Genomic DNA, 13,332 nt, shown 5'->3' with positions numbered 1-13,332 from the left:
CTGAGATGATCTGATCTCTCGCGTAATACCTCTTAATGCTTCTGAATAATCGCCCATTAATAGCTTTGACATAATCTTTACAGCGAACAAATGTGTAATTCATTGAAAATGGCCGAAAGATCTCACCGAAACGGGCCAGAAGAGCGGGGGCTCTCTCTCTCGTCGTTTCTGGAGGTGCACACACATGGCCAGGCCTGTCCAATTAGTGGAAGCAGCCAGGCAATGCCACAGAAGAGCAGGAGGAAAAGGTAAGACATAAAGCCAGCCCAGCTCTGCCTTGTGGCAACACTCGGCTATGTGTATGTGTATGCCTGAGTGAGTGGAGAGCATGAGTATATAAGCGGAAGGCTACTCCGAATTTACTCCGAAATAATGAAGAAAACTCGTTCTGGATGAGCCATACGCAGGAAATATCTAAGCAAATGGTGATCTGATGGTCGAATTTGTGGGAACTTTTATAGAATTGAATTGGTAAATGCTAGATTTTAATCAAACTATTAAGATTTCATTATCCCAAACGGTAGAAATTGATATAGATGATATGCACAATAAAAATGATTCAAGAAACTATAATGAAAACTTTATAGATCTCACAAAAGATGTTGAACCAAGGAGTTAGGAACCAAAGATCTACAGGGGCAAGCATCCATGGATACATGTTCATTACTTGTGATCCTTGTGAATTTTTTCAAACTATATCTTTTCGTTTCTATACATACATATATGTAAGAGTTAACATACATTTTTGCCCGTTTGAAGTTATGTTTTTGTCAAGAGGTCCTTACCTTATATTCCACTCTGAATACGTTTTTGCAGAATTGTACATTGATAATCGTTTTTGGCAGGGCAATTTCACAAGAGCTATTGGAAAAACGAGTTGGGAATCAATAAATTATTAAATTCAAAAAGTTTAAGACAAAGATGATAAAATACTTAGCTGGCTTAAATCAAACCAAATAAGTTTAAGTTTCTGCTATTTTTGCAGAGAAAATATATCGAAAATCTAACTTTAAGAACTATAAGAACCGTTTATAATAACCACGAATTTCTTAGCCTAAAACTGAAAATTATCTTATCTTGAAGCAACCCAAATTCTATAAAAATATAGCCAAAAAATGGCCACAAATAAATATATTTAAATGCACTTAACGGCTAGGCTAGCGAGAGATTACGAAATTGCATCAAATTGGGCAAATAATCGCGCAATGCAATCGATTATTGGGCTGAAAACTGTGAGAGCGGAGAGCAGATTTCCAGAGCAACAGTTTTTCCATTTCCGCCATTTCTTATTGGGCGACGGGCTATATATATATACCACGAGCACGAACACACACGAGCAGATAAAACAGAGACGGAAGACGAACACGAACGAGAACAGAGCGAGAGAGCGGCGCACACACGATCGCGATGAGAGGCAGCTGCCTTTTCGGAATACCAGCTAGCCGAACTCTTCTGGCGCAGAGTGCGACGCCGGACCGTGGATATTGCTCCTCCCACTCTAGCACACACAAACGGACACACACGCACGCACACAGACAGAGAGATTATGTAGACGGAGGAGATCGTGTGTCAACCGAAGGTTGACGACGAGACGATCCGTGCGCTGCTGACAAACGCAGAGTCGGGGCCAAAGAACGCACCGGTGTTTCATTTGAGTTTCAGCGCTGAACCGGGCAACAATCTTTCACTCCTCCGCTCCGCTCGATACCGTCGCGACATCATCTACCATATCACATGTATCTAGTATCTAGCCGTACAACTAGAGCAGATTGAAAGTGTTTTTCCTGAATAGAGAGCATAGAGAAAACTCGAAAACTCGACAAGTTTTACAACCATTAAAGCATTAATGATTAATCCAAAGAGTGTGTCCCGTGCCGCATGATTACCGTGTGATCGACCCTCGAATTGATTCGAGTTCGGAAAATTAATTGCACAAATATGAGAATCAATATCAATACGCGTATGCTAATGATGATTATGCCTCATTTATAGTGCGTTAATTGAACGTGAAATTGCCATAAAAATATCACAGAAAATATATATGAACGAGTCCATCGCATACTCGTAATAATTCGCATAACAGCCCATAATCCAAACAAAAATCGAGTACCCAATCTCTCAGTGAGTGTGTTGTGGGAGTACGAGAGCAGTGTGTTGCAGCAACAAACAAATTATGGATATAAGCTATATCTTTGTGATCTCCCTGATGCTGGCCCTGTGCAGCAGCCAGGCCGAGAGTAAACAAAAGTCTGGACGGGGCCGAGGCTCCATGTGGTGGTAAGTCAATCGATCGAAAATGCAATTGAAAGCATTTGAAAGCATTCACCCGTGGTCTTTTGTGGGGGTTGACAATTAGCATCGAGGCCTTAACCATCAGAGCAAACAGCATACCAGTTCCAAAAAAAAAAAACTCCAAATAAACCGAAAGGTTCACAAAGTCACAGAACCACAACAACCACAGAACTTTGTATTACTGCGGCAGGCACGCGCCAGCACTACATAACTTTCGGGCAAAATTTCCCACAAAAAAAATCAGAAGATGTTAAAGGTCTTGTGCGTCACGCACAGTGCGGAAGCCACAGAATGCACACTAAAGCCTCTCTCTCTGCCTCTCTCGATCTTCGCTTTATGAAAGCAATTAAAAATTCTAAGCGCGCATTCAACTTTTACTCGAGATGGGGATTGCTTTTCTCTCTGCCTCTGACTCTGCCTTTGCCTCTGCGTCAGTGTGTGTGTTTGACACAGTTTAAGATCTGAATGGAGTTCCACATGGGAGATGTGGGGAAGAAACAGTTGGGGTCTTAGAAGGAAGTCAACTTTTTTGGGATCTACCGCAGAGTGCCGGACACGTCGGGCAGAGGCAGAGGCAGGGAAATCAAGTTTGCTGCTTAAGTCTTTTGTTTTTTGGCTTGAGTGGAAATTTACGAAATGGAAACCCTAGAAAATAGATACGCTTGTAAGAAAGTGGATTACATTTTGTAATTCTTAAGTTTGCACAAAGAATAATAATCGAAAATAATCTCAATAAGTTGATTAAACGAATCAATATTTTGAAATCATTCAAATATATTTTCTCATAAATAATATAGAAACCTCTTGTATACGATTACAGTGTTTTTTAACTATGCAATTAAATTCTGAAAAAGTATGAGCTTTATAAGAAACTTTATTCGAATTGCAACACCTAATAAAAGTCGCTTCAAAACAATTTTTCCTGTAATTCTCCACTTCAATCAAATGTTATTTCTTTAATAAATTAACCATAAATAGTACTTAAATATTTACACACTTTCTGATGTTTGTGATTGCCATTATGGCCTGGTGCTGCGGCCGAGCGACGAGAATCCGGGATTTTGAAACTTGATGAGTTGTTTGTTTGACTTTTATCATGTGCAAAACTTCAGCTAAGCCTTAATAACTTTTTATAACGGCATAAATTTCAGCTTCAACAATAAAAAAACACAACACAAACAATACACACAGAAGATACTGGCGTACTACAGATACAGATACACGCGATGCGATACAAAATTGTTGCTGTTGGAGCCGTTGCTCGGTTGCTCGGTTGTTCGGCTGCTGCGGATTCCCGTCGCATAAATCTCCGATTGGGAATCGATTTAATCCGCCTGGGAATTGAAATCGATTGGCAATCGCATGCCCCTTCCCCTGCCATCTGGCTGCTCTTTTGCCTGCAAGATGTTACACTTTCGATCAAGATTTTTGTTTATTTTTCGTTTTATTAATTTTTGTTTTACGTATCGTATATTACGCAATTGTTTCAAATAAAGGGAGGTTTTGTTCCCACCGCAATCAGCATTCAATTGAAATGGCAATTAATTTGCATTCACCGCGGGTGGCTGTCAATATATATTTGTTTAAGTAAATATATATTTTACTTTTCTGCTAACGAAGCGGGGAAAATATTATAAAGATCAACAGTTAGAACAAAGGAAAATAAATGATGGCAGGTCAATGAGAGGAAAGAAACCGACAAGTCCGACAAGTGTCTGCAAATATTTAGCCATCTGTGAGTGTACCGATAAATACCACACTATATGTATCTATGTGTCTGTATCTTTGTGTGGTTTATGCTTGAGTAACGCCGGCAATTGACGTGCACCGCCCAGAAACAACAAATGTTGGAAAATACAGAAAGGAAAAGCCGCAAAATGAAAAGCCGCACAAAAACACAACTCAAACTCAAGTCAAGTGGAAAAACCTTATACAAAAAACCTGAAAAATACTTAGACAAAACCGAAAAAAATAATGAAAATGTTTGTTTGTTCAGGGGAAAGGGTCCCATCCCGTCCCTCATACTCTTTCGCTCGTAATTAGGTGCAAGAACCAACTCAACCATTAAATAGTTTTGACAACTCCTCATAAACCTGCTCCTCTCTCTGGTATAGATTGCTCTATTAATTAATCGGTTCTTCTCTCCTTTTAGGGGTATTGCAAAGGTCGGCGAACCGAACAATATGTCACCCATAACCACTGGCATTATGTATATGGATCCCGCCATACACTCGACGCTGAGAAGGAAACAGCGTCGCTTGGTGCGCGACAATCCTGGTGTACTGGGGGCCCTGGTCAAGGGCGCCAATCTGGCCATCAGCGAGTGCCAGCATCAGTTCCGGAATCGACGATGGAACTGCTCGACCAGGAACTTCCTAAGAGGCAAAAATCTATTCGGCAAAATCGTTGATCGAGGTGAGTCACAAGAAACAACATAGTAAATAGCAGTATAGGATTCCTTTCCCATCATTTGAGGTTCGGTTCCCTCTCAATCTCATTAGCTCTTTCCCTTTTTCGTGAGGAAATATGATCTACCGATCTACGGATGTCAACGGATTCGTTTTTCCTTTAGCTACCATCAACAATTTGCTTGCATAACCCAAAACCCAACTGCAACCTCATTTTCCTTTCGGTTTCCACTTTATTTACGAGTATGTTATGAAATGTCACTCCCCTGGACATTGTCTTTCTCTGTGTGTGTGTGTGGCGCTTGTTTGTTATTGTAATACGATCTGGGCACTTGGTAAAATGTATATATATCATACTCGTACGGGATACTTTGTTGGGTTGACTACCCTTCAAGAGGGCACTTTCCCTGGCTGGCTGGATGGCTGCATGGCTGGTTGGGACACAAAGAGTTCGCCTTGTCATCATCTTGCAGTCCTCCTGTCCTCCAGTGCACTTGCTCCACTTGCATTTCAGCATGTTTATGCTAATTGGCACAAGTTGGCAGCACCACAGACTGCCAGACCAGACCAGACCACCTCTGTCACTCACAATTGCTCATTCAAATCAATCAAATGTGCTTGTTGTCTCTCTCGTGTCGTTGTGCCTCTTCTGGGAGTTGTTCGTTCGCCTGCTGCGAGACGACTCCGATCCCAGGAGAGCTACTTGCTACTTCCTCGACTGCCGTAGCTGTAACTGTAGCTGTAGCTCCCCCCGAGCGAGGCTGTCAACGGATTTTCATATATGTATAAACAAAAGTCGCGCATGCGCTGCTGTTTGTCCTGCTGATGCTGCTGCTGCTGCTGTTTTCAGTGGAAATCTGCACTGTCTTTCATTTCTCCTGCCGTTTTATTAGCTACTGTTTTGTCCTGAATCCCAGATCACTACCTGGGATCACTCCCGGGGCATCTCCCATTCTGTATTCTGTATCTATATCGTATGTCATTTGTGGGCGTGCCCACGTCGCGTGGCTCTGCTCATCTTCCGTACCTCTGCCCCTGCCTCTGCCTCTGTCTCTGCCTCTGTCCGGGTCGCCTGTCTGTCCGTCTGTCAACGGCAGCTGACTTTTATAGCCAGGCTCTTGACCTTATCAAGTCATTTTTACTCTCCACTAACATCCTTTTTATGAGTCTCTCGCTCTCTATCTCTCTCTCTCTGTCTCTGACTGGATTTCGACTCTTGACATTTAATGGATTACATAAAACGAAAAGAAAACGAAATGAAAGGCTGGGAAAAATTGCCTCGTGGTGGTGACAGCTTTTTATCGCAGCACTTTCATCGCTTTCCACAATCAAATTTTTAATGTTCTCTCTCTCTATTTTTTGTTCGACTCTTTCGAGCCTGCCCTTGCCCTTGGCCCTAATTAACACCTAGAGCGAACCATTAACACTTGGGGTACCCATCCGAACCAACCAGATCCGAGCCCAGTTCGAGCGCAGTTCCAGTGGCTCTCAAACCGACTGCCTGTCGACCCATTTGCCAGCGGGGCACATTCTCCTACATTATTCATCTTTGTCTAGTTCTTTTTTCGGTGTTCTTTTTTTGGGGTAGAAGCCGAAGCCTAACTTGTTTTCTAATTGGTGACACCTTGTCAATTTGCCACGGCACACGGTTTAACAGGCTGTCTCTATTAGTGATTTCATCTTACTTTTTGCATGGAACGAACCTCGTCTGCTGCTTTTGCAATCATCGGTCGTGACGAACCGAACCGAACCGATCCCACCCCGGGGTTGCCGTTGCCACTGGTTCAGGGTCCCTGTGGGTTTTATATCAAGGCTCTAAACTATTCCGGGAACTGTCAGTCTGTCAGTGGTCTGGTCTTCTTCTAAGCAGCTTATCCCACAGATGAGCCCTTCTCTAGGGCCCTCTTTTTGCGGTAGGTACGTTAGTCAAGAGCTCTGCTTAGCCGAGGCTCATCTTGTGGTACGGCTCCTGCTCCTGCTGCTGATCTCTGTTCCTGCTCCTGCTCCTGGTGCTCCTGGTGCTTCTTGCTCTCAATTTCAATCAGTTTCTGCCACGCCCACACACAACGGAAATCCGCTTGTGGCAATTACGTGCATCAAAAACTTCTCGTATTACATGCGGAAATATATGTGTGCGTTGGGTTCCTTTTTATCAGGTTTTCGTTGGTCGCCCATTGCTCCATTGACGACACACCCTCACAACTCACAACTCATTTCGCATTTCTTTGGTTAATTGCTCAGGGTCCCCATTCCCATTCCCATTCCCATTGCCATTGCCATTCTCTTTAATTTATTATCTTTTGTTCGTTAACCATTTACCAAGCGCTATTTACATAAGAAAAACCCACAAAAGGAGAGTATGAAATACTCGAAATGCAAACATAAAACTCTCGATCCTCCACCCGACCCGTAAAAAGGTAACGCGAATTCTTGCTAAGCTAATCACCCAAAAAGCAAATGTCAGGCGCAATGACTGTGTCACGCCTCTGCCTCTGCCTCTGACTCTGACTCTGCCTCAGATACAGATACCAGACAGAAAGCCAACTTTCAGTATTATTCCCGAACGTTTGCGTTTGCGTTTGCGCATGCGCCGCCGAGGGAATCGTTGTATCGTTGTATCGTTATCGGGGGCCAAACATCTTGCACATATTTACACACCTCATGCCTTAAATTTTGGTTACTTACGTGAAATTATTTAAGGAAAACCGAAACCGAAACTGAAACCACCAACGACAAACAAGCAAACATTAACCGGGAATCGGTGGAAGGTGGAAGGCTCGCTCTCTCTCTCTCTCTCTCTCGCGTAGTTCAAGAAAACAAATCATTTTTTGGTCGAATTCCAGGAATTTAAAATCAAAAGCGGCAAAATATACGAGTAGTACCTTCAGGCGGAAGTTGTGCCTCGTCAATCGTCAAGCAGAGACTTGAGGCTAGTCAATCATAGATACATCAATCGACACATTTACAAAAACCTAGAGAGAGGGGGAATCTCTGAATGGCATACATCTATAAATATACAAATTATATCTCTAAGGGTTAACACCCTGCCAAACTGAACTCTTACCTAGACAACAACAGTTGACAGTTTCCTCACTTAGACTCAGACTCATACTCACACTCATACCATACTGTCCTACCCTCTCTAGAGCTCTAGCTACCTGACCATCCGTACATCCATCCATATACAAAGAGACATACAATATATCATATCTTTTGAGCTATGAACTGAAGCGAAACCACTTGAAAAATTATCTGCAACATGTAAATTCAATTTTCATTGTTCTTTATCTGTGATGGTCTTTCAGAACAGAGAGCATAGAGCAGAGTAGACACAGAAACAGGGGCGAACAGAAACAGAAACAGAGGCAGTTTCGTATACTAAAAATAAAAGTAAGGCAGGGGTCCGTCCCTCCGGTCCCAAGGAGAGACGAGACGGAGAACTGTCCACTCGAATGGATATGGATTGTGTAGAGATGGGCAAAAGTGTTAAGTTGGAATTTATAGTTGAGCGTTTAATCTGTGTCAGGTTTTGTGGCGTTTCCCCCCCACCTCCTGCAGTCAGCCTCTACCTCTTCTGGTCTTCTCTGCTCGAGATCCTCCTGTGGCATTGATAACTTGAAGTGTCATAATTGACCAGACTTTGGAGGACAAGTGCCATTACTCATACTCATGCAACGAAATGCCCTAACCGAACGAAATATTTGTAGCTCTCTTGTTGCCCACGTCGCAATCACTTGAGAGCTGAGATTGAGATCTTGTCTTGGACGGGCACTGGTACTGCGATGGGGTCCATGGTTGCTCCTCCGTGGAACACCCAGAAGGCAAACATATACGTACCGGGGGGAACAAAAAAATGTAGTTAAACCTCGAAATTCATTCGCTTTCATTTCCATTTGCAGGCTGCCGCGAGACGGGCTTCATCTATGCCATCACCAGTGCCGCTGTGACCCATTCGATAGCCCGGGCCTGCAGCGAGGGCACCATCGAGTCCTGCACCTGCGACTACAGCCACCAGTCGCGCTCCCCGCAGGCCAACCATCAGGCGGGCAGCGTGGCCGGTGTCCGGGACTGGGAATGGGGCGGCTGCTCCGACAATATTGGATTCGGCTTCAAGTTCTCCCGCGAATTCGTGGACACTGGCGAGCGTGGACGCAACCTGCGCGAGAAGATGAATCTCCACAACAACGAGGCGGGCCGTGCGGTAAGTTTTACTCAAACTTCCACTTCCCCTAGTCTTAATGTCAGCTGCTGTTGCTGCTGCTGTACGATTTTGTCCTGGCCTGGTTGGGAGCCTGCGATTTACGACTGGGCTAATAAAAACCATCGACGAATGCCTCTACATTTTCCGTAGCCGCAATTAATTGGAGTCGAACGCCAATTGGCCTAGGCTTAAGCGCTCTCTCTCTCTCTCCCGCTCTCTATTTCTCTCTCTCCATATATGGAGGAGAGTTTCTCATGAAAGGGGGGAACAGGGGTGCTAGTTACCGCTTTTACAGGAACTGGTAGGATCGGTAGGATCGGAAGGGGGAGTGGTGCACTCGTTTGCGCTTGTGTACATCGTATATTAACTCGTTGACAGCTTCCAGTTCCCCTACACTTTCATAAAAATGGTAGGCCTTTAGTTTTGGGGCAGCGTACAGTGGTTCATAATGATTAGAAATCGATTAATTATCGATAAGTATCAAACGATGGCATGGATCCGATAGGGATGTAGAAATCGACTCTTGTTGACTCATTGAATCTTTCATCAGCTTCGTCTCTTCATCAGTCATTCGATTTGGAGCCAAACGTTGAATATTGCGCTCATCCAAAAGTGCTGATTGGTGCAAAGAATGTCCATGGAAAAAAATGTCAGGAAAAATGTTCCTGAAATCCATTCGCACATTAAATTCATGCTTCCAAATTATATCATTCGGAGCAACAGAAATAGTTCATAATACTGCAGCAAATTTTTTGCCGGGTCAGCTAGAAAACTCATGAATTTCTCGGTTTTTCTTACGAAAATTCAAATAAATTCCCTTCCGAAAGCTGATACCTAATCTATGTCATAGATCTCCAACTAATTGTATTGGTTCAATTTGAATTTGATGACCAATTTGGCCATTCAACCCCACTGTGGCCCAATTATGCCTCCTCCGGCGACTCTGGTGTGCCTCTTGTGGTGTATGGATGCTGCCTGCGAGTGGGGTGTATAAAGTAGCACACTGAGGCAACATCCATCGAGGCTAGAGACATCTGTAGATCCGGGGCCATGGCCCATGGGTTCCACATCATAGTACTAGTACTGCCATCTCCTCCAGCGAGGGCCCACCATCTGTGTTATTATTTTATTACTTGTTATGGGCTTCATCTTCATCTTCGACTCCATCTCGATCTCCATAATCGTTGCGATGATAATGGAGATGATGATGAAGTTGGTGGCTGCTGTGGCTGCGGCCCCCCAACTGCGTTGATTTCTTACTTTTAGTCGACGGGATCTGGGGCCTTGCACAATTACAACAAGAGGCAGCAGCAGCAGAAGCAGCAACAACGGGGGAACATGCAACATGCGCACAGCAAGTTGCAACAACATTTATTGATTTTTAATAACTGCAACAACGTGGCAGGCGGGCCGCCAATCTCCCAACCAGCAATCGAGCAACAGAGCCAGGCAAAAACAGCAAAAAACAGCAAAATAATTAAGTGAAAAACATATTGAGACTCCTCGATGGAGTCCATGGAGCGTAATAAAGTCATACTAATGAACAATCTCTCCCCTCTATTCTCTCTCGTCCGTCTTGCAGCACGTTCAGGCGGAGATGCGGCAGGAGTGCAAATGCCATGGCATGTCCGGCTCTTGTACGGTGAAGACCTGCTGGATGCGTCTCGCCAATTTCCGTGTGATCGGTGACAATCTGAAGGCACGCTTCGATGGCGCCACCCGTGTCCAGGTCAGCAACAGTCTCCGGCAGAGTGCCAATGCCGTCGCCGTAGTCAGTCCCAATGCGGCAATGGGCTCCAACTCCAACGGGGGCTCGAATGGTCTGCTGCAGTCTGCAGTCAGCGTTTACGAGGAAGAGGAGCGTATGCTGAACGATCATATGCCGGAACTTCTGCTGGACAACACTCATCTGAGCAGCAAGATCCATCATCCAAATATGCCATCGCCAAATAGTTTACCCATGGCGGGAGCAAGGTCCAGGAATGGACGTCGTCAGGGTCGCAAACATAATAGGTAAGCATCGAATGAGATCCGTAAAGATCCACGAAGAGAGAAAGCAGATGATCTAGAGCAAAATCAACATCTAACCATTATTCATCCAACCTTTTTTCGTTCTTCTCGTTCCTCAGATATCATTTTCAACTGAATCCCCACAATCCCGAGCATAAACCACCGGGTTCCAAGGACATTGTCTACCTGGAGCCTTCGCCCAGTTTCTGCGAGAAGAATCTGAGACACGGGATCCTGGGCACTCATGGCCGACAGTGCAATGAGACCTCTCTGGGCGTCGATGGCTGTGGCCTGATGTGCTGCGGGCGTGGCTATCGAAGAGACGAGGTCATCGTCGTGGAGCGATGTGCCTGCACTTTCCACTGGTGTTGCGAGGTCAAGTGCAAGCTGTGTCGAACCAAGAAGGTCATCTACACGTGTCTATAAGTAGTAGTTCCCGCCCCGCCCCCTCCCCCAAAAGCCCACATCCTCATTCTATCTAAATCAACTGTCTTTTCTATGTGTATGTGTTATGTATTTTGTCTACGCTTAGCCTTTGTTATTAGCCACTTAAGAGCCTAGACTATAGCCTAGTTAAAGATACAGCTACCATCCCCACAGCCCCACATCCCCACTCTCTCTCTCTCTCCATATCATATTTAACTCTCACCTTTTTTGATAGCAGTATTACGGGAGGAATCAGTGAATAGTTTTCATGAAAGAATACAACTTATGTTTGCCCAGTTTTTAGTTTTTAGTGAGCCAGCAAATTATTTTGTAAATTACAATTGCTGCATGTCCACCCCAACCCACCCCATCCCTTAGCCATTAGTTTAGGGTGTAATTTTAGTCTAGCTTAAAGTTTTACTAGCGCCTCCCTCCCTACTCTTTCCGTCTCTATTCTCTATATGAGAAAGTTTTAAATCATTTTTAAATCATCGAAAAACAAGACTGAACAAATTCAATATCGCACCGCCGCTCTCCCCTCCCCTCCGTCTATATCTTTCGAATATCGAATTTTGCTTTCATGTTGCTTTGGCCGGGCTCAAAGCAGATGGAAAGCGGGAATAGATCTGAAATCATTTAAGCTTAAGAATTAAGCGAAGAATAACCAAGGCTGGAAAACAATTGGAACAATGGATCTTCCACAATGGTATTTCCAATTATGTCCTTGGTCCCCAAATCATTTACTAATTTTTGTGTACATAAATAAGATTTAATTTAATTTTAGTCTGCGTCTAAATCCACCCGTTTGTTGCTTGGAATTTATGAAATTTTGCACATAAGAGAAGAAAATCATATAAAATATTATTTTTTTTGTGGCAACCCCTCCGGTTGTGCGTTTGTGCCTCCCTCCCCACCACCAACCCCATTGTAGGTATTACTAATTAATTAAAATGCACCTGGCTGGTTAGTCGAACTATAAATAATGTCTAGGCTTACAATAAAATATGGTATATATATGTATTTAATTAATTTATACTAGATGATAGACATTCTATTTTGTAAAGTATTAATGCGAGCGAGAAACAACAACAAAAATCAGAGAAACAAAAAACAACAAAAAATGCGAATCGAAATGCAAACAGAAAACACAAATCAATAAAAAACAAAAGAAAAACGACAATTACAAAATACAACCTAGAGTGGAATTTATTTACTTGTGGCTTTGGGCAATTATTTGGATCAAGTGTGCGGCAATTAGCCAGAGGCAGAGGGGCACCGTGGCACGGGGGTACGGGGGTACGGGGGCAGAGGCAGAGGCCAAGGGGCAGCCGCAGGTCAGGGTTTCTGTGCTCTGTGGCATTTCAATATTTGATTTAAGGCAGCACAGCAGCTCTCTCGGTGGCAGTTTCCCAAGCGCATTTTTAGCTGCTGCTGCAACTAAAGAAACTGTCAACCTGGGGCAGGCCACACCAGCAACAGAAACAACAGCAACAACAACAACAGAGAGAAGAACCAGCAACGACAGTTGCATCTTTTGTATATCGTCGGCAAAAGTCGGACCTGAGGCTGAGGCTGGGGCTCCCCGCACATCTGACAATGCGAACGACAATTCCGCGCTGTCAGCGGCAAGCCATCGAATGTGGCTTTCAAGTTTCAGCGACGACGACGACGAGGAAGATCGGACCAAGACATGCAATTGCCCGACCAACTATGCAACCTGACATCCGACAGATCTAGACGAGAGCCACGGAGCCACGAGAGCGAGCAAGAGCGAGAGAGCGAGAGAGCGAGAGAGATCTGGAGCTGGAGCTGGAGCCGGAGCTGGATGAGGCTTACATTGATCCTGATTTCAGCTACTGATCTGCAGATGAAGATGGAGTTGGACCCTGGATAGCTATGCACCCAACAATCGTACTTGTCGTATGCTCGTATATATAAAAAGTGATCGTGCTACATGTGTCCAATGCGGTTGACAGTTTTGTTTCGCTTTTTCTT

The 13,332-nt window shown here is 44.2% G+C and overlaps 1 protein-coding gene across 1 annotated transcript; it reads left to right on the top strand.

Moving 5' to 3' along the window:
- The first annotated feature begins 2,173 nt into the window (after positions 1 to 2,173).
- wg (Wnt family member 1 wingless) lies at positions 2,174 to 12,505 on the top strand. The gene is made up of 5 exons (XM_001356360.4): positions 2,174 to 2,277; positions 4,445 to 4,707; positions 8,600 to 8,901; positions 10,484 to 10,914; positions 11,031 to 12,505. Exons 1-5 carry the CDS (start codon positions 2,174 to 2,176, stop codon positions 11,335 to 11,337), a joined length of 1,407 nt encoding a protein of 468 aa, XP_001356396.2. The 3' UTR covers positions 11,338 to 12,505.
- Positions 12,506 to 13,332: the final 827 nt, after the last annotated feature.

Source organism: Drosophila pseudoobscura, chromosome 4 (genome assembly GCF_009870125.1).
Source record: "Drosophila pseudoobscura strain MV-25-SWS-2005 chromosome 4, UCI_Dpse_MV25, whole genome shotgun sequence".
Classification (NCBI taxonomy): Eukaryota; Metazoa; Arthropoda; class Insecta; order Diptera; family Drosophilidae; genus Drosophila; species Drosophila pseudoobscura.
The sequence above is the reverse complement of the archived record's forward strand: the minus strand, read 5'-3'. Positions and strand labels throughout refer to the sequence as shown.

Bases quoted from the DNA above. Each gene is read 5' to 3' on its own strand.
- wg (XM_001356360.4), top strand. From the start codon at position 2,174: ATGGATATAAGCTATATCTTTGTGATCTCCCTGATGCTGGCCCTGTGC. The intron at 8,902-10,483 runs GTAAGTTTTACT...TCCGTCTTGCAG, and splicing joins ACAACGAGGCGGGCCGTGCG to CACGTTCAGGCGGAGATGCG. The intron at 10,915-11,030 runs GTAAGCATCGAA...CTCGTTCCTCAG, and splicing joins CAGGGTCGCAAACATAATAG to ATATCATTTTCAACTGAATC.